The 19,542-nt window shown below is 57.4% G+C and overlaps 1 protein-coding gene across 2 annotated transcripts in view; it reads right to left on the bottom strand.

The window, feature by feature from the left end:
- Positions 1-13,213: 13,213 nt before the first annotated feature.
- The window catches only part of DHRS3 (dehydrogenase/reductase 3), a 39,903-nt gene continuing 33,574 nt past the window's right edge, over positions 13,214-19,542 (bottom strand). For both annotated transcript variants that reach the window (XM_029948582.1, XM_029948581.1), the window contains 4 exons: positions 18,921-19,040; positions 18,333-18,571; positions 15,940-16,065; positions 13,214-13,729 (listed from right to left, as the gene is read on the bottom strand). In XM_029948582.1, coding sequence (XP_029804442.1) covers positions 13,645-13,729; positions 15,940-16,065; positions 18,333-18,571; positions 18,921-19,040 — 570 coding nt within the window. In that variant the 3' untranslated portion in view covers positions 13,214-13,644. The remainder of the gene's footprint in view (positions 13,730-15,939; positions 16,066-18,332; positions 18,572-18,920; positions 19,041-19,542) is intronic.

Genomic DNA, 19,542 nt, shown 5'->3' with positions numbered 1-19,542 from the left:
ATGTGATGGTCTGGGGCTCGGAGGGGACTTCACCGGCCAGGCTCACCTGCTCGGAATCTCCACGTTGTGAAAGGTCTCTTTGCACTACTAATCTAAGAGCAGATGAAGGAGGTCCTTCGAGACTATATTTACTACACTGGCAAAAAAAAGAAATGTTTTTAAAGCCACGCCCGGTATTGGCAAGCATGCGTAGAAATTCATCCCCTTACCTGGCTGATGGAATTGCAAATCAGCGTCACCCTTTTGAGAAGTAAGGGGGTCACACCCGGAAAAAAAGCCATTAAGCCGTTTGTGCTTTGGTTCCCATACCCTCCATTGGAATTCATCCCAAGGAGAAGGTTTAAAAGATACAAAACGCCCAAGCTGGTAAAATATCCAGGAAAAACAAAACAAACAAAACCCAAAAAAACCCCGGATACAACCTATTATATTCTGCAATTTACCAGAAATATGTTGGGAAAGGTGCATGAAGAAAGAGTCTAAAGCCATTGAATATAATTTTTTTTAAGTTTATTTATTTATTTTGAGGGGGGTGGAGAGAGAGAGCGAGAGCAAGAGAGAGAGAGACAAACCCAAGCAGGCTCCATGCTGTCAGCGCAGAGCCTGATGCGGGGTTTGAACCCATGAACCATGAGATTATGGCCCAAGCCAAAGTTGGACGCTTAACTGACTGAGCCCCCCAGGCGCCCCTGAAATGATTTTACAGTGACAACACTGAAGGTTCTGTACAGAAACATCTCTCAAAGAGTTAAGTAAAAACTGAGAATCATAAATGTAAGTAAAAAAAAGTTGAACCACATGGGACACCTGGCTGGCTCAGTCGGTCAAGCGTCAGACTTCCGTCCAGGTCATGACCCTCGGTTCATGGGTTCAAGCCCCGCATCGGCCTCTGTGCTGACAGCTCAGAGCCCAGGGCCTGCTTCTGATTCTGTGTCTCCTCTCTCTCTCTGCCCCTCCCCTGCTTGCACTCCGTCTCTCAAAAATAAATAAACATGAAAAAAAAAACCCCACCTTGTACCACGTACAAATGTGTGTGTGCCTCGCGGGTCCCGAGGACATCAGCAGGCAGGAAAATGGAACCTGCTGGGACAGGGAGTGGGTGTCTAATTCTTTTTATTTTCTTTTCCATTTTCTTCTTTCTTGACACAGCATCATCTTTTTAATAATACTAAAGAAATACTTGAGGACAATGAGCCCATGGGCGGACCATGTGCTCCGGGAAGCCCCTGGCCCAGGAACTGTGGGAAAGACAGGACGCGAAAGGTCACCGCGCCCCAGGGAAATCCCAGGGTTGGAAGGGCCGGCATGCAGGACCTGCGTCTCGTCGGGGGCAGGATGCTGAGGGCAATAATGCCCCGCTCTGAAATAAAGTAGTCTGCTCTCTCGGGAGGACGGTATCGTTTTCTTCCTTCCTTCCTTCTGTCCTTCCTTTCTTCACTCATTCAACACACCTGAGTGTGGTCTTTGCCCTGTGACACAGGCAGGTGGTCAGGAAGGCAGCCGTGATTCAGGGAGATAGATACAGGACCCGAATGCGTTTCTTTTTGGTCTTTATTTTATTTTGAGAGGCAGAGAGCGAGTGGGGGAGGGGCAGAAAGAAAGGAGACACAGAATCGGAAGCGGGCTCCAGGCTCTGAGCTGTCAGCACAGAGCCCAATGCGGGGCTTGAACCCACACACTGTGAGATCATGACCTGAGCCGAAGTCGGATACGCAACCGACTGAGCCACCTAGGTGCCCCATCCAAATGCCTTTTAACATTATTTTAATTTTTTAAAAAATAATGAGGGGCGCCTGGGGGGGGCTCAGTCCACTGAATGTCCAGCTCAGGTCATGATCTCATGGCTCCTGGGTTCAAGCCCTGCGTCGCACTCTCTGCACCTCCCCTGCTCATGCGCTCTCCCTCTCAAAAATAAACAAACATTAAAAAAATAATAATAGTGTATATTATGTTTTATAACCAGGAAACACAGAGCTAAGAACTTCATGTTAGGAAATGCGAGAAAGGTGATGCTTTATGGGGACCCGGGGAGATCCCCTGACATCGGGGTCCCTTGGCAGGAAAGCCAAATAAATTCTCATCCTTTCTGCGCCAGGCCCGGGTTCTGGGTCTCCGCGGCCCCTGTGTGGCATCATGGCCTGGTGTCTGCAGGGCCCACCCGCAGTAGTGCCAGGCTCCTGACCCCCAGAAGCACCAGGCGGGAGGGAGTGACATCTGTCCTCAGCGCCCCTTTGTGGGAACATGGCCAGTGGGACCAGGTTCACATTATTTGGCCGGAAAGCACATACATTTGTTGAACGGGGAGGATGGCTCTGGGTCCAACGGAGGAGCAGGCAGCCTCTCGGAGGCCATGACCATCTGGGAGATGACGTTGGCCATGACAGAGCGTGCGGACTCCTCTAGCCCTCCCTGCCTGCAGGCAGCGCAGGCCCTGCGGTAGCGCCCAGAGCCGGGGGGCACAGGAGGGCACAGAAGGCAGGACCATAGCACTGCAGCTTCAATCTCATTTGGGGGGCTGCGTGGGAACAGGGGTGCCCATGCACGCGCCTCCCTGCCAAGCAGAGGCGCCCTGGCCCTCTCTCTGGAGGCACACCCCCCCCCGCCCGCCCAGGCAGCTCCCCTCTTCTTCCATCCTTGGGAAGGTGGGCACTGAGCTCCCATCCCAGAATCCAAACTGCGGCCCCCCTATGGCCCGTGTCCGAGCCCAGGCTCCATCGGGACCACCCGTGTCAATCCAAAGGGCCCTCTGCGGCCTCTAGGACCAGCTGGTGTCCCTGTCAGGGAGGTGGGCTGCCCTGAGCAGGCGACAAGGAGACAATGTACCAGGAGGGCCAAGGGCAAATCTAAGGTGCAGGCCGAGGCCGCCGGCCCAGCTCTCTGCCTCACTCCACACCCGCCCCCCGCCCTTTACAAGGGGTCTCCTCCTTAGGATCTTGACCGGAGCTCAGATGTCACCGCCTCTGGGAAGTCCTCACTGACCGTTCCAGCCACTGCCTGATATTCGCCATGACTGGTCTGCGCCTTGGTCTGTCCGTCCATCCAGCCGCCACCATTCCCTCTGCTCAGCCAACCACAGGCTCCTGGTCTGGCTCGTTCCCTTCATGCCCCCGGCCCCAGGCCCGGCGCTCAGCATACAGCAGATGTCCCGATGTGCCCACGGAGCGAGGGGGCGCCTGGCCCCTTCCAGGCCCCGTTTGTCCCACAGCCCTGCTCACCTGCACACCCGGGTCACGCATGACTTCCAAGCGCCGGCTGTGTGTCCAGGCCAGACGGCCATGGGAGAGCAGGACAGTGTGAGGAGTCGGCCTGGCCGCTGTCATCAGGACCCCCTCCAACTCGTCCGCACACTCCCCTCCTGGGACCTGAGCCTTCCTCTGGCGCACGCGCTGTAGCCCCATGACCCATAAGGCCATGTCTGTCAAGGTGACCCGGCTCACAGACGGCTCCCCCGGCTGAGGGGCACGTCCCCTGGCAGCACAGAGCCCGGGGCCATGGCGGTTGCTTGGGGGACCCCTCCCATAGGCAGGGCCTCTTGCCTTGCCCCCTGAGGATGGCGCTGGTCCCCTGGGTGTGTTTCAGGCCCGAAGCAAGTCGAGAGAAGGAAGTCCTGCCCCAGACCTGTAGGGCCATTTTCAGGGAAGACAACCTTGGCTCCGCCCCAGTAGTCTGGGCTCCGTCAAGGGCAGGGGCCAGGGGCCAGCCAAGCCAGAATTGTGGGACCCACCCAGAGTGAGGGCACCGGGGGAGGGGAGAGGAGGGCAGGGGCTGCCCGAGTTCAAACTTCAGGCTGGGTCAGATCCCCAAGTTTCCGAATGAGGTGTCGGCAGCCCCGCGTTGGGCCCGCGGCCTAGGAGCCTGGGGGTTCCATCCCAACACTCTCTCTTGGGGCGGTGGTGCCAGTGGCTGCCGGAAGATGCAGGTGACAACCCCCCCAGGGAGGTGACAGCCACGGGGCGGGAGCTGCTGCCACCTGAGTGGGTGTGGAGCAGGTTAGCTGGGTGAAAAGTTCACCGAGAGGGGAGATGTCTGTTTCCCTCGCTTAATTTATCCACTATTTGGCTAACCTTGCTCTGAACCCAGGCCCCGAGACCCCTTCCTCTCTCCCCCCGCCTCCCCACTGGGCTCCCCAGCCCCCCCGCCAGACCTCCCGCCCGGGGGCCGAGAGGGGGGGACACGCTGGCCTTGAAGAGGCCCTGGCCCGCAGGCCGCCCTGGGGGAGCGGAGGCCGGCTGCCCGGCCAGGCGGTTATTTATGACCCGAACCTTCCATCCTTAGTAACCAAAATAAAGTCCGGTTGCTGTCGAGGTCCAGGCGCCCAAACGCCAGCCGTGGGCCGAGCGGGCGCTCAGAGCGCCCCACCCCGCCCGCCTCTGCCAAGGCACTGACCTTTCCTTCAGGGGCCATCTGTCATCCCGGCCCCAGGCAGGAGCCGGACGCAGGGACCAGCTGGTCGTGGAGAAGAGGCCAGCCTCCTTCCCCGGCTGTTGGTCCACGGTGGCCTCCCCGAGGCCGGACATGCAGACCGTTCCTCGTCTTAGCTTCATTCCTGTCATGGTGGGGAGGGCAGGGTGAGTGTGGTGGGGCAGGGTACAGCCATAGCAGTGACAGCCACCCGGGCACGTGACTTGTGTGATCTCCCAAAACCCCCGGGGCAGCCCCTTTCTCGGCTGGCAGAGGGGCGGCCGGAGCCCCTCCATATTCCTGGAGTTGTCAGCGACCCCACAAGGCAGGGCTGGGGGTCCCTGCGCTCACCTTCCTGTCCTCCCTTCTCATTCGCCAAGTGCCTTTCCAGAACGACGGAAGTGGTGTGTGTGGCAACCGCCAGTGACAACACAAAGACGCACAAAGAAATCTATCCATTGTGCTCCCTCCACTAGGTCTGGGAGGAACAGTGTGCACAGACGTGGGGTGGGGGAGCGAGTGTGCCTCCAGGACCCCACTGTGCAGGCACTGGGCAGCTGGTGACCATAGCCCAGCCCCAGGCCCCACGATGTCACCTCCCTGATCCGCTACATCCACCCCTGTCCACTCGGGGCCACCACCCTGTCTCCTCTGGATGACCCAGCAGCTCCCCACGTCCACTCCTGGCCCCACAATCAGGTCCCAATGGATCCATGAGGACCTTCCTAAAAGGCAAGGCCTCTCTGAAGCTCAGCCGGCCCCGCTGGCATGCCCCTCCCCCCAGCTGCTCCAACCTTCTTCCACTGCCTCCAACACTCCTCGAGCTGGCCTTCCCTCTCTGCTCCTCCGGCGGGGCAGCTGACACGTCACCTCTCTGGAAGGACCCCCTCCACCCACATCCACGCCGCACACCCAATCGCTATCACAGGGGCCAGGCCCCTCTTCCCGGTGGGCTGCCAGCTCTGGAGGGCCAGCCCTGCCTGTTAAGTTCATGGCTGCCACCGCTCCCAGCGCCTGACCCCTCTGGGCCATTTGGAACTACTGGAGCTGAGTGACACTGAGCCAGCTGGGCCAAGCCGGGTGCCGATTTGCACATTTTCTGGATCTCTGCATTCCAGGGCCACAGGCCCCTGGCTTTCCAAGGGCACCGCCGGCCCCCAAAGTCCTCTAGCTCCTGCGGGGTGGTGCCCTTGCTACCACAGGGCACCAGCTCTGGCCTCCCCGCGGCCACCTTCTCTGCCCAGCCGGGGCGGCCGCGTGAGGAGGGCAGAGCCAGAGCGGGGCAGTGGTGAGCCCAGATCATCCCCCTGCACCCCGCGGGGCAGCCCCCTCCAAGGACTGCCAGAGAAGACTGCCAAGCACTGTGAGGGCCAACTGCCCACTGGGGTGCCTGCTGCCTGCCAGTCAGGCGGGGGCCAGAGGTCAGCAGGGGGCCGCCAACCGCCTGTCACCACGCCGGCCAAGAGTCAGTCAGGAGAGGCCCAGCTCCTGCTCTGGGAACTCAGGACTGACTGCCCGTCGGGCATGGCCGGCGGCAAGTCGGGGAGCCCACCAATGGTCACTCTGGTGCTGGCTGCTTTTGTTAGCCGGCACCCTTTCATCTTTCTCTGGGCCAGGGCACCCCACTGGACTTCTGGGGACCCAACGCCCTCTCACCTCCAATCCACGAGTTTTAATGGGCTTGATTTCCTTCCAAGCTGGGAGGAAGGACTGCAGGCCTCAGGTCTGGCCAATCAGAGCATTGCATTCCTCTCTGGCTGTTGTGATTGGATCCCCGTGGACATGTGACTCAAATCAAGCCAACCCTACATAATCAGAACTAACTCGGATTGACTGGGGAAAATCCACTCGTTCTTTCCCCTGCTGCCCTTGGGCCTGAGAGGACATGAGGGTGGAGTGGAGCAGCCACCTTGCGGTCACTAGAATAAGATGTTTGAGAGCAAAGCCATCACAGAGGCTGTGGAACAGAAGGTCCTGATGGCCCTGGGAACATCGCTGGAACCCCTGGATGCAGCCATACCTGAAATCAGTTATCATCCGGCTTTCCAATTACGTGAACCAATAAATCCCCCCTTCTGCCTGAGCAGGAATCACTGCGGATGGGACTCACTCAGGGAGTCTGCCAGTGTCCCGAGGAGGACCGTCTGTGGGTCAGGGTACCAGCTCTTTTCTGAAGCTCAGGGTGGGCCCCGGGGAACTCCGGTCAGAAGCCAGGGGCTACAGAGAGGCCCCATTTGTGCTTTCCCTGCTCCTGGCCGCTGACCCGTGGCCATGTGATCGGGGCTCCACCAATCAGATGCTCCCTCAGCCTTCTGCTCAAATAAGTGATGCAGAGAAGTGGGTGGTGGGATCCTCTTCCGTGCTGGCCACAGCAGGGAGCGTACAGATGGGGAAACTGAGGCCCTGGGGGGTTACGTGATTTGCCTCACAGAGCCAGGATTCAGATTTGGCTGCCTCCAAAGTCTAACCCTGGCCCTTCTCTGAGTCCAGCCCTGGCTCCTGGTTAAGTCTGCTTCCCAGGCTATTAGCCGACCCTCAGCCAGTGGCGGGGGGACTGGACAGCTGAGAAAATGTGGGCCGGGCAGAACACCCCTCCCCACCCCCTGTAAGCAGCCACGGGGAGTGCAGCGTGGGGTTTGGGGGCATTTTGCCTCCTGTCAGCTTGCCAGGGCCGCGGAAGCCGATGCGCCCACAGGCTGGGCTCTGCGCGCCGCCCCCAGTGTGACCTCCCCAGGCAGGATTCGGTTACCTCACAGCGGCAGCTAAGGCACAACACAGCTTGTGTCTTCCTCCAAGTGCTTATTTCCTTTGTCTTGTGAACATTGAAAAATGAAAGGAATGATAAGGATTTGATGGGGGGGGGGGGAGCAGCCTGGAAAATTCTGCAGCGTTGGCAGAACTCACCAAGAGGGCGGCGTGAGGGAGTTTTCAAACCGAGTCCAGAGGCAGAGCAACGTCAAGTGTGACCCGGGAGGCCGGAAGGGCCCGAAGCCGCCTGGATTCCGGGCTCCTGCCTGCCGGTGAAGGGCCCACCCTGGGCCGGGAGCCTCCCATGTGCCTTTGGAGCTGTGGCCAGGGTCCGTGGTCAGGCCAGTAAGCCTCCCCGGGGCCTCCGCCTCCTCTGCCAGCCATGCCCGTGGTGCCAGCTCTCGGGCTCTGGCCTGTGATGGGAATGACTGGACAATGTGTGCAGACATGGAGGGAGGGACGGGCGTCAACTCCCTGGGGGACATTTGCGGAGTCATTTTTGGTTGTCACAACCCGAGGGGAAGGGGCTCCAGGCATCTGGCGACAAGACACCAGGGATGCTGCCGAACGTCTGCAGTGCACAGGACGGTCCCCCACGGAGAAGTGTCCCAACCAACGGAAACATCAGCGTGCCTCCTGGGAATCACGGGGGTGTCGCCCTGCTCCTTGCGTGGCAGATGTTGGTTTTGTGATTCAGGGGCCCATCCGGAGTCTGAGGGGGGTGGACGGGCCAACGGGGTGTGCGGTGAGAAGGCGACTCGCTGACGGTGGCTGCCTCTGATGAAGGCTCGGTCCTGCCTCCTCCAGACAGCAAATATTTACCGCGTGGCGACTGCCCGCCGGGGGCGGGGCCTGTGTGGACTGGCCCAGCTGCTCACGGAGCTTCTGGTCTACAGGGGAGGAGAGACAGACAGACCGAGAGAGCGAGTAAATAGAAATGGCCCGGAAGATCCTCCAAGGGTGAGGACTCGGTCAACAGACCGTGGTAGACACGTGCAATGGAAGATTATTCAGCCGTGAAAAGGCACAGATGCCCCGTGTGACTTGCTAAGTGACGCGTCTGCTGAGTGAAAGAAGCCAGACAGGAAAGGCCACACCCAGGGGCTCCTGGGGGGCTCAGTCGGTTGAGTGTCCTGCTTCGGCTCAGGTCATGATCTCACGGTTCATGGGTTTGAGTCCTACATCAGGCTCTGTGCTGACAGCTCGGAGCCTGCAGCCTGCTTTGGATTCTGTCTCCCTCTCTCTCTGCCCCTTCCTTGCTGGTGCTCTGTCTCTCTCTCTCTCAAGAATAAATAAAAAAAAACATTAAAAAAAAAAAGGAAAGGCCACACCTTGCACGCCTGTCCCCAAAGCTGTTTGCGGTGGGGGTTGCACAGCCCCAAGCATCCACCAGGCACCCCTGAATTGTACACCCGGAGCACATGACTCTCCATACAACCGTCACCTATGGGGACATTAATAATGGTGCCTGCCCACCTCCGATCTGATGAGGCAGCCAATGAATGGAGTCAAGGTGAGGTTGATCTGGGAGGCTGCCAGGGCCACCATGGCCGGGACGGGGGGCATGCTCGTGGGGCCTGGAAAAGGGGCTGCGGGCAGGACCAGGTAACCTTTGGCGACCTGGCATCTAGGCTTTGGGGCCCTTGCAGCAATATTCGCTTGCAGCTGCTCCCATCCAGAGAAGGCCGTGTGACCCCTGGGGCCACACAGCTGTGCACCGCCACCAGGCTGCCCCGCACGGCCTGCCCCGGCCAGCATGGAATGGCAGCCCTGCCCCAAGGTCTGCCATCCACCCGAGGGATCCACGTGCCAAGAGCGGCTGCCCAGCAGGTCAGGGACCATCATGTCACACCTGGTAATGCCTTTCCAGGGGGAACTTCTGTGATTCTTTTCTTCCTGAGCCCCGGAGAGATGGGCGCAAAGGGCCTGCCCAGAGCCAAGCCTGGTGGGGGTGCCCAGGGAAATGCCCGGCCCTGCCCGCGTGTCCTGGGAGATGGGAGCACCCTTCCCTGCTCGGATGCAGCACTTCTCCATCCGACCCTTTCGCTCCGCCCTCCCCCGGGGGCTCTCCCAGCCGCTACTCCTACTCCCCATGTTGGGGTCTTGTGAGCTCCAGCCTCGAAGGACCTAGCGCCAGGCCTCAGAGCATGCTGCTGTCACAAGTCAGGAAGGCCATGCCAAGACGGTGGCGCTACGTGTCCCGAGGGGCAGCTGGGCCTTGGCTAGGAGCTGTGGGAGCCAGCAGCATCGCATCACCCGCCTCCAGAAGTTTCCAGGACCTTTGCACTGGACGCTCTTCCCTGCCCAGGAGGCAAGGGGGCAGGCACATCTCGTCTCTTCCGCAGGAGAGGAAAGGCGACCTCACGCACAGGCAGGAGAAGAGCCGGTGAACTCCAGAGTCTGGATTTGTCCCCGAAAATGCTGGGGCCTCCTGTTTCCTGGGGAGCCTCTGGGCCACGGTGGGCTGGGAGAAGCTGGTACTCAAGGATCTGCCGGTTTTCTGGAAGCTGAGGGCCTTGGGGGCGAGGTGGGGCATGGGAGGTGAGGGGGGCAGCGGCCCCCAGGCCCAGGCTCCGCCCCACAGCCGCAGTCTAGGAGAAGTGTGTTAAAGAATCCCACCCTGGTCCAAGGGCCCTACTGGAGGGGAACGCAGAGTGACTGGGGTGCCCCAGGCACTTCCCAGCCTCCCTTCTGTGCTGAGGGACACCGTCGTCACCCCCTGCTTTGCTCGGAATGAGGAGTGACTGTATATCTATGTTCTTGACAAACATGGACCTCTGGGCTCTTATTCACGATCCCCTTCCTGAAAATCAGAGAAGCCCCCTCAGAGGGAGAAGTCCCTGAGGCACCCCCCTGGTGGAGGGACAGCACCCCACAGCGGCCCTCCCCCACCCAGCAGCCCCATCCACCCACCTGCAAGCATTTTCTTCCCTGGGACAGCCGGATTCATTTGTTTGTGACCGAGCTCCCTTTTTTGGTCTCCCATCAGACTGGGACATCTCCAGGCACATGATGGGCTGTTTGCCCCAGCAGAAGGGCTCTTGTGGGGGGGGCTTGGGGGTAGAGCTGAGCCCTGTGGTCAGTCCAGGAGCTTTCTGTCACCCTGGCCCCTCCCGGCTGCCGGTTTGGCCGGAGAAGGAGAGACTCCACTTAAAGCGTTCTGGTCCCAGGAGCGCGGCTGTGACCACAGGATTCAACTCTTGGCCACTCGCCAGGCCAGATAACCAGGTCCCTGGAACCCTGCCAGGACGGGCTCGGGTCTGGCGCCTCCCTGGGCTTGGTGCCCACCTCCACCCTGGCCCTCTTTGGAGATAGGGAGGGGCCCCTGGCTTGGCAACTGGGTCATTTCCCAGGGCCCGAGCCTCCTCTGCAGGGTCGGCATGCCCTGTGCTGCCCCTCGGGGGTCAGGGGGCCAGGGTTCAGTGTTTGTCACTCTCAGTGTCTTGGCTAAGGTCGCGGACAGGATTAGATCTCCCTCACTCTCAAAGCTTTACAAGCACCCAGACCATTCTAGGGGAGGGACCAGGATAGGGCCTCCTGGGAATCTGCCCAAGGCTTTTTCCCTGGTTCCTCTGGGAAGAGATCCAGAGAAAGACTGAAAAGTGTCCCAGCAGAGAGGGAGGGTCGGGGTGGGACCAGCCATGCCTGGCTGTCAGCAGGAGCCCCTGGGGCTCTGGGAAGATGTGAGGTCCCTCAACGGCCAAACCAATTCCATTCTCATGAAGCCCTGGTTGGGGGAGGGGGGGCCGGGGGACGCTGGCTGGCCCTGTCACTCCCAGAGTCCACTTGGACCCCTGGGATCCTGACCGTCTTCCTGGCCTGCAGGTCACATGCAATTTCGTGGAAATCTCCGGAGTCAAATTCCCTCCATAAGGTTGGCCTGGAGCCAGCTGTAACCTCAGAACTTTGCCCTCCGCCCACAGATGATCAGGAAGGGGGCAGTTGCCCTGGACACTGACTGGCTCAGCAGACGGGATCGCCACTTCTTCCTCCTCATCTCTCCCTGCCCAAGAAGATGTGCCCCCCCGCCTGGAACCCGTCTCCCGTGAGAGCCAGTGACAGGCATCTGGCTGTGGTTCTGGGACAGCAGAGCGGCAGGCCAAGTCCGTGGACGTTCCAGGCCTGACCTCACCAGGCTAGCAAGGGGGCTGGGGGAACGCCGATAGCAGCTTTCTTCCCCTCCTCCCACTTTGTGACACATGTCCTCAAGCACCAAAATGAAGGTGACGAGTCTCTTGCTGGTGTGAACGGGCTTGCAGCTCAGAGCCAGGTTCAAAATCTGCCTCTGGCATTTACAAGCCCTATGAACCCGGGCACATGATTTCCCTGCTCTGAGTCTGTTTTCTCACCTGGAAAACAATCTTTCCAATACCACCCCCACCAAAAGGCCAGCCTTTTTTGGGGTTCTGCTCAGGACCCGGTGTGAACCACTGAGAGGCCACCACATCCCTGGGCGGCATCGATTGGCTTCCCTCCATCCCCTGCCTGTTTTACTTCTCCCTTATATTCTTATGGACAACTTCCACGGTGTGGCAGATTGCATAACAGTTCAAAATTACGGACCTCTTCTCCATGGAGATTGTATGTCCAGCCACACTCATGGCCGTCTGGACCACATGACCTGTTCTGGCCAATGAGCTGTGAGCGGAAGTGACATGCATTGTTTCCAGGCAGAAACTTTCAGAGCCAATGTTGGGTGGCTAGATGTGTCTCCTAGCTCTGCCATCAGACGGAGGCTCCTCCCTCAGCCAGGCTCCTGGCGTGAAGAGGATACAGAGCAGAGCTACCACCACCCTTGAAGGATAAGTGGCAATCATAAGACAAGCCTCCATTGTTGAAGTCATGGAGCCCTGGGGTCGTCTCCTGGCTGATAGACATTGCGGCTGCTGGAAAGGGTTCCCGGGAGCTGCTGCCAGGTACAGTGGATAATTAACCGTTAGAATGTGATGCCCGCGACCCGGCAGCCACTTGGCAGTTACTACACGAACAGTGGATGTTATCATGACTTGGCATTTCTGCACACAGACCTGACTGACAATAGACTGAGCTATGAGATTAATCTTCTGCTAACGTGAGTCGTGTGTAAACACTGGCCTTACACAGTCGTGTGTAAACACTGGCCCCACACCTGGCCACCCACCTTCAAGAGCTGTGTGGACAGAGGCCATCGTCCACCTGTGCCCCAGCCCAAGGTCAGGTTTACTGGGCTTGTGGGCAGGGAAGAGCACACACCGGGGAACCACGGGGCATCTCTCCTGTCTCCTTGGCCATGATTTTCCCCATTGACTGAGCCCGGGTCCGTCGTGGCATTCTGGACCTCTACATTCTTTGCTATTTCACTTTTTTTTTTTTAATGTTTATTTTTGAAGGACAGAGAGAAAGAGCATGAGCAGGGGAAGGTCAGAGAGAGAGGGAGACAGAATCGGAAGCAGGCTCCAGGCTCTGAGCTGTCAGCACAGAGCCCAATGCAGGGCTCGAACCCATGAACTGTGAGATCATGACCTGAGCCGAAGCCAGATGCTTAACCGAAGGAGCCCCCCAGGTGCCCCTTTGCTATGTCACTTGTATCCCCTGCAGTGCAGTCTGGGTCAGGGGCCCATAGCACCCTCCTCACACTGGACTGTTGTTGGTGGGCGTCAGAATTGTGGCTTCTCACCAACGTTGCCCTCAGTACCCAGTCATGCTCAGTGGACGGTGGTGCTCACTAAGTAGTTCTGCTCTCCCGAGCTGGCCGTGCTGTGTCTGGCAGGGCTGTGGCAGAGCGGAGGGCAGCTCTCCACAGACCAGTTCATTAAGGCTGTATCGGGGGATGGGAGGGGGGTGCAAAGTGTCCCCCGACTCATGGCTGTTGGGAGGGGCATGGTGGAAGCGGCAAGGAAACGTGTACCCCAGGCTGGGGCTCTGATACCTCTCGCCATCTCTGCCCTCTCCTCACCCGCTTCACTCCCGGCAGCTGGGGACCCCGAGGAGACCAACTACCTCTTACAAGACAGGGTTACGTGGTTGGGATCAGTCCCTTCCCAAAAGGCAAGGACCTGGGGTTCAGGGATTTCAACAAAAGAACTCGCAAAAACCATCTCTTTATTTACCATTCCTGCCATACAACCAGTTTGCACAAGCAGAGGATGGGTGGATTTTGGAAAGAAAAGAACATCTGGGCATAGACCCTCTGGAAAGAGTCTATACATACTGCTAAGGCTGGTTAGACTCGAGAAGCGACTTAACAATAAACTCTACAGAATCAGAAATGTATGAAAGTGTCAAGGTGGCTGCTGGCTGGTCTCTTGCCTCCCCATGGGGGTCAGAGTTACGCCCATCAGTCTTGTGCAAAGGTCCTGGGGCCGGCCTGGGGGTTCACCTGGATTCTTCCTGGGGACAGGAGCAGTCCCGCTCACCCAGCAGAAGTGTGCCAAGGGACAGGCACATGGGGGTGTGCCCACGTGCCGTGGCCTCCTCAGGTTCCGTGGCTTTCGAGCGTGTCTCTGCATCCTGCCTTTATGTCCGCCCTTTGAAAGTGTTCATGCAGGTATAGGTTCCTGAGAATTTGTGGATCTCTTCCAGTGCAGCCTGTGGTAGTATGCTGGGGAGCGGGGAGGGAGAAGAGAAGAGGGTCAGTGGGGACTCCAGCCGCCAGGTCATAGTAGAGCAAGGGTCCCCATGCGCTGCCTGCCTGCCGGCACCCCTCCCTCCAAGCCACACCCACCCACCCCGCCATGGAGGAGAGGCTTTCAAATCAGTGGATAAACAATGTGTCCAAGGTAAAGGTAAAGGTGGCTGGTAGAAACAAACGTTCAAAGCCACATTCTTAGTACTTTGGAGCCAATGGGTATCTGGGAGATCAGTTACCTCCACGAGCCACTTATGTGACAAATATTTGCCACTTGGGATGGAGGAGTTAGGCACTGTTTCTACCTCCTCCAGGGAAACTTCCCAGATTCACCCCCAGGCCCCTCGTTGGGCCTCCCAAGCCCCTGTGCTCCCCCAGTGGGCCCTGGTGGGGTTCTCGCTGTTTCCTTGGCCAGTTCATTGGGGACAGATACTTCATCTCTGATCCCGACTACCCAGTGTGGGGCTCAGCACAGAGAGGGCCCTAATCCATATGCAAATCACTTTGAAGGGCCCTGGACCACTCCAGGTGCAGGATGGGAAAGGCTCGCTTCCAGCCAGAGCAATCTGGGAGGCTCCCTGGAGGCGGGGTAGTACTAGAGATGAGCTTGTAAAGATTTCTCTTGGTGGGAGTGAGAAGGGGCGGTGCGGGGCAGGGGTTGGGGGTGGGGTGGCCTCTGCTTCTCATGGAAAAGTAGTGGAGGATAGAACAGGAAATGTAGGCTGCGGGGCTTACTGTGAAAAGCGCTGAGCTGTTCTAGACAAACCAGCTTTTTTCCAGAATGTTCAGAAAGGGTTTTAAGAAGCTCCCTGAGGTGGAGGGCGGCAGCCCCATCCTGGTGAGGACACGAGGCTCTACCCTCCTAGGGGCTCACAGAGGCAGCCGACGAGCATGTCGGAACTGCGGTCAGGATGGACTAAGGGAGGCCAAGATGTGGCCCAAATGCCGCCAGGCGCCCCCCCGCCCCCCTACTTTGTCTCTGAAAGAGCTTTGAGTTTGGAGAAAAAAGGACCAACTGACGCATCCCCTCTGTGAGGAAGCTTCTGGGCCTGCAGCTGGAGCCGCTCCTCAGCTGTAGACACACAGCCAGAGGGGAACCTGGGCTCCTGGGAGCTGAGGTCTGAAGAAGGCACTTGGGCGCCTTTCAGGTCAGAGGGGTCAGGCGAGCTGGGGGTTTGGGGGTCCACGGTCATTGGGGCCCCAGAGTCGAAGCTCTCCCTAATGCACCATGTTCATTGGGACACCTGGAATGGCCCCTTCATTGTGGGACCGGGATGGGCAGGTGTGCTGCTCAAAGTCTAGAAAGTTCTAGGAAATGTGATGCTGGGCCAGTTCTGAAGGAGGATGATCTCTTCTTTAAAGCCTGCCTCCTGAGGTAGCCTGTCCTGGCCCCTCCTACCTGGGGGCATCTCTGTGAATCCCAAACACTGCAATCCCGGTTTTCCCCATTACATTGAACTTCCTGAACCCAGGGGCCAAGCACCAGGCTCAGGAACCACGGTTCTCAAAGTGTAGCCCAGGAACCCTCGGGGGATACCCGAAATCTCTTCAGAGGTCCGACTGTTTTTGTAATAACCCTAAGACACATCTGCCTTTGCACCCTCTTCTCTCACAATGTGCCGCTGAATTTTCTGGAGGCTCTGTGACCTGTGACATCATAACCCAGTAGAATCAGAGAGAAGAATCCAGTGGTCTTCAATTATGTCAGGCAATAAAGAAAGAACTTTCTGAAAATGCCAAACAATGTCATTCTTCCTACTATGTAGTTTTTGGAAAATACACTTTTTATAAAAATATCATATTTCTGTGAACATGGAATGGATTTTATTACTGCTGCTTCTCAACCAATCAATTTTTTAAATAGAAGCAAATACAGAAATCTTGCAACAATTTTTCTCCGTTTTAATTTCTCATACAGTTACTAGTAATAAATATGACACATATAAAAAGGTTCTTGGATTATTCTAATTGTTAAGATCGTAAGTCCTGAGACCAACAAGTTTGAGAACCGCTGCTCCCTGTCAAGTGTAGGACACCCCTGGCATGCAGGCCACCATCACTGGTTTTCCCACCCGCTGCAGACATGAGTAATCGATCACAGATGTACTTTCTCCTCCTGCCGCCTCTCCCCCGCCAGGGTTCACAGGTGAGCCTGACCCAGAGCTTTCTCCCCCAGCCCATACCTTTTCAAGATAATGAGGGCATGCATTGTCCACGGGAGAAGGAGGAGGGCCTGATTGAGCTGAACGGCTTCCACTGTCCTCCGGGCCACGGTCTCCGGCTTCAGTGGGGGGAAGAGGTTGGGGAACCTGGTGCAGGAAGAGACACCATGGGTTTCTCCTAGAGAAGCAAGTGCGTCTGCGGACCATCTCCACGGCTAGAACATCCATGGGCCGGCCGGCCCTCTGGCTTCTCCTGCTTGGGAGACTTGAGTCCCCTTTGCAACACTCTCCCCCCCTCCCCCGCCTGCTGCCCCAGAAATGTCAGGAGTTCCTCCTCCCCTTCTTCCCAGTGAGTCTAGCCTGGAGAGTGGAGGTCTTGGCGCCCACCCCCTGGGACCCATTCTCCAAAATGCTTCCTTTAAAATGTCACTCAGGGGCGCCTGGTGGCTCAGTCGGTTAAGCATCTGACTCCCGATTTTGGCTCAGGTCATGATCTCACAGTTCGTGAGTTCGAGCCCCATGTTGGGATTCTCTCTCTCCCTCTCTCTCTCTGCCCCTCCCCTGTGTGCACGCTCTCTCTCTCAAAATAAATAAACATTTAAAAAAAATAATAAAATGTCACGCAGCGGGCAGAGTAGCAGTTCGTTACTGAGCATCTAGAATGCCCGGCTCTGCACCAGCTGCCTCACGTGTATTATTTATAATCCTCCCAAAGATCCCCAGAGGGAAATATGATTTCCACTCTTTTACAGATGAGCAAATTTCTGCTCAGAGAGGTGGCAAGACTGGCCCAAGAGTTCACAAGTGCCGAGAAGAAGGGATGACCAAACCGTTCTCAGTAGTAACAGCCAAGGGGGACTGAGTGCTATGCTAAATGCCATCCACCAACCATCTCATCAAATTCTCGCAATGACCCTCCACGCCATCTTCATGTGTGGAAGAACATGATGTGTATAATTTAGAAGGCAAATGTATTATTATAGGCTGCGTTGCAAAAGCAAGGAAAGTAGCTGTTGGATAATTCCCCACTGTCGTCTGTCTCTAGCTTTATGCCCCTTCATGGCTGTAAGTCACCGGAGCACCATTATTGGGCACCTACTATATACACATGCAGTGTTCCATGCCAGATCTCATTCTCTCCTTATCACTGAACCCTAGGTGTGGACATCCTTATCATTCTGTTTCACTTTATTTTTTTATTTTAATGTTTATTTATTTTTGAGAGAAAGAGCATGAGCAAGGGAGGGGCAGAGAGAGGGGGACAGAGGATCCAAAGTGGGCTCGTGGGGCTCTGCGGTGACAGCAGCAAGCCCCATGTGGGGCTCAAATTCATGGGCTGTGAGATCATGACCTGAGCCAAAGTCGGACACTCAACTGACTGAGCCACCCATGCGCCCCACTCATCCTCCTGTTTTATCGACGAGCAATGAAGGCTGCAGTGGGAACTAACCGGACACAGGGTCACGTGGTATGATACAGGTAGAAGTGAGTCAGCCCCGCGGCTGGCGGACTCCAAAGCATGAGCTCTCAACCAACAGTCCCCATTCCCTGGAGTCCCATTGGCCCAGGGGACAGGCAGCTGGGCCTCAGTATTTATTTAAATTGAGCTATAATTTGCATACAATAAAAAGTGGAAATAAATCTTAGGTTGTATAGCATGATTAATTTTTACCTATGTAACTGCCACACGGATCGGGAAGAGAGAGCATTTTTAAATATTCTAGAATGTTCCCTTGTGCTTCCTCCCAGGCTATGTCCCCACCCTTCCAGAGATGGTTGCTATTCTAATTTCTATCACCTTGGCCTGGTTTTGCCTGTGCCAGAGTTTCCCATAGTGCATTCGTGTAGAATGCACTCTTTAAAATTTGTTTTAAAAATGTATTGATTTTTGAGAGCAAGACAGTGTGAGTGGGGGAGGGTCAGAGAGAGAGGGAGACACAGAATCCGAAGCAGGTTCCAGGCCCTGAGCTGTTGGCACAGAGCCTGACGTGGGGCTCAAACCCACGAGCAGGGAGATCATGACCTGAGCTGAAACCAGGTGCTTAACTGACGGAGCCGCCCAGGTGTCCCTGGAATGCACTCTTTTAAAGCGTCTGGCTTCTTTGGCTCAACATAATACGTTTGAGATTCATCCACACTCTTCATGTGTTAGCACTCTTCTCTTGGGGACAATTCTGCTGCATGCGTGTAGCACCCATACTTTCTAAGAGCTCTCTGACCTGAGACGCAAGACCCTAAGCCACTACAGCGCCCCACGGCCTCGCACATGGAGAATCAGGCATGAGACCACAAAGCCAAAGGTCAAGGGCTTCCGCGATGTGTTTAAACTGCAGCGCTCCCTGTGCGTACTGAGCGCGTCCCGGCCGGATCTGCTGTGGGGCTTGGCCGGGGGAGGGGCGTCCCTGCTCACTGACCTGACCCTCATACCCTGGAACATCTCGGTGCTGGTGTGGAAGGGCAGCACGGTGGTGGCGCTGACGCCCGGGCAGTCCAGCAGCCCCAGAGTCAGGCTCTCCATGAAGGCGAAGGCCGAGGCTTTGGACGTGCAGTAGTCGATGGCGCCGGGGATGGCAGACAGCGCCAGCACGGAGTTGAGACACACGATGTGGCCGTTCTGCAGCTCCAGCATGCGCGGCAAGAAGGCCTTGGTGGTCTGAGGGTGGGTGGGAGGTCAGGGTGGAGCGGCCGCAGCCTCCAGCAGCCCCTCTAAAGCTTCTTCTGGGGGGCGCGGCCGCCCTGGGCGCGTGCGCCATCCGTGGCTGAGCTCTCCTGGGACTGGACGGGAGGGGGCCGAGGCCCGCCCATGGCAGGGCACTGAGCTCCACATTTCTCTACGTCCAGATGTCTCCCGGGGCTGGCCGGGCATTGCTCTTACCTGGCCACCTTGTCTTCTGCCATCCCAAGCCCCGGTGAGCCTCTCCCCACTCCCCTGCGGCCCCCGGGAGGGTGGGAACACGTCATGGCCACACCCAGGGCCGGCTGTGGCCCGGGACAGCCCTTACCCAGAACTGGCCCAGGGTGTTAATGTGCTGGGACTTGAGAAGGGCGTCATCGTCACTGTCCATGAGGCTCTTCCCGTGGACCACGGCGGCATTGTTCACCAGGATGGTGATGTCGCCCACCTGTGGGCGAGGGGGCCGCGGGGCTGTTAGGGCAGCCGGTGCCGCTGGGTGGCCTGCACCCAAAGGGGGGACCCGCCCCCCTCAACACCTGCTGTGTGCCGCTGGACAGCCACCTCATGTCTCTGAGCATGAATCTGGATGGGTGGGATGGAGCTGATGGCCGTACCGGGGTTGATCTGAGAGTTAGACTTTACGGCACAGAGCATGTTTAATAGTACGTGAGGTTATTGTTACATAGACGCACTTATATTTACCAAGTGCCAGATCCCAAATAGGACAGGGTTTGCTCTTTTGGAGCTCACCAGCATGACCAGATGGGGGGTGCCAGGAGAAGGATCTTTCCAGAGGGGGACGGGACATTTGCCCCCCAGAAACTCACCAGGTCTCAACTTCCAAAGGGGACAACAGGTGATTACTCCTGTTATATAATCAACCCACACCCCTAATCCCTGCCCCAAACAACACACACACACACACACACACACGCACGCACGCATGCACG

The sequence above is a fragment of the Suricata suricatta genome, chromosome 8, assembly GCF_006229205.1.
Source record: "Suricata suricatta isolate VVHF042 chromosome 8, meerkat_22Aug2017_6uvM2_HiC, whole genome shotgun sequence".
Taxonomy (NCBI): Eukaryota; Metazoa; Chordata; class Mammalia; order Carnivora; family Herpestidae; genus Suricata; species Suricata suricatta.
The sequence above is the reverse complement of the archived record's forward strand: the minus strand, read 5'-3'. Positions and strand labels throughout refer to the sequence as shown.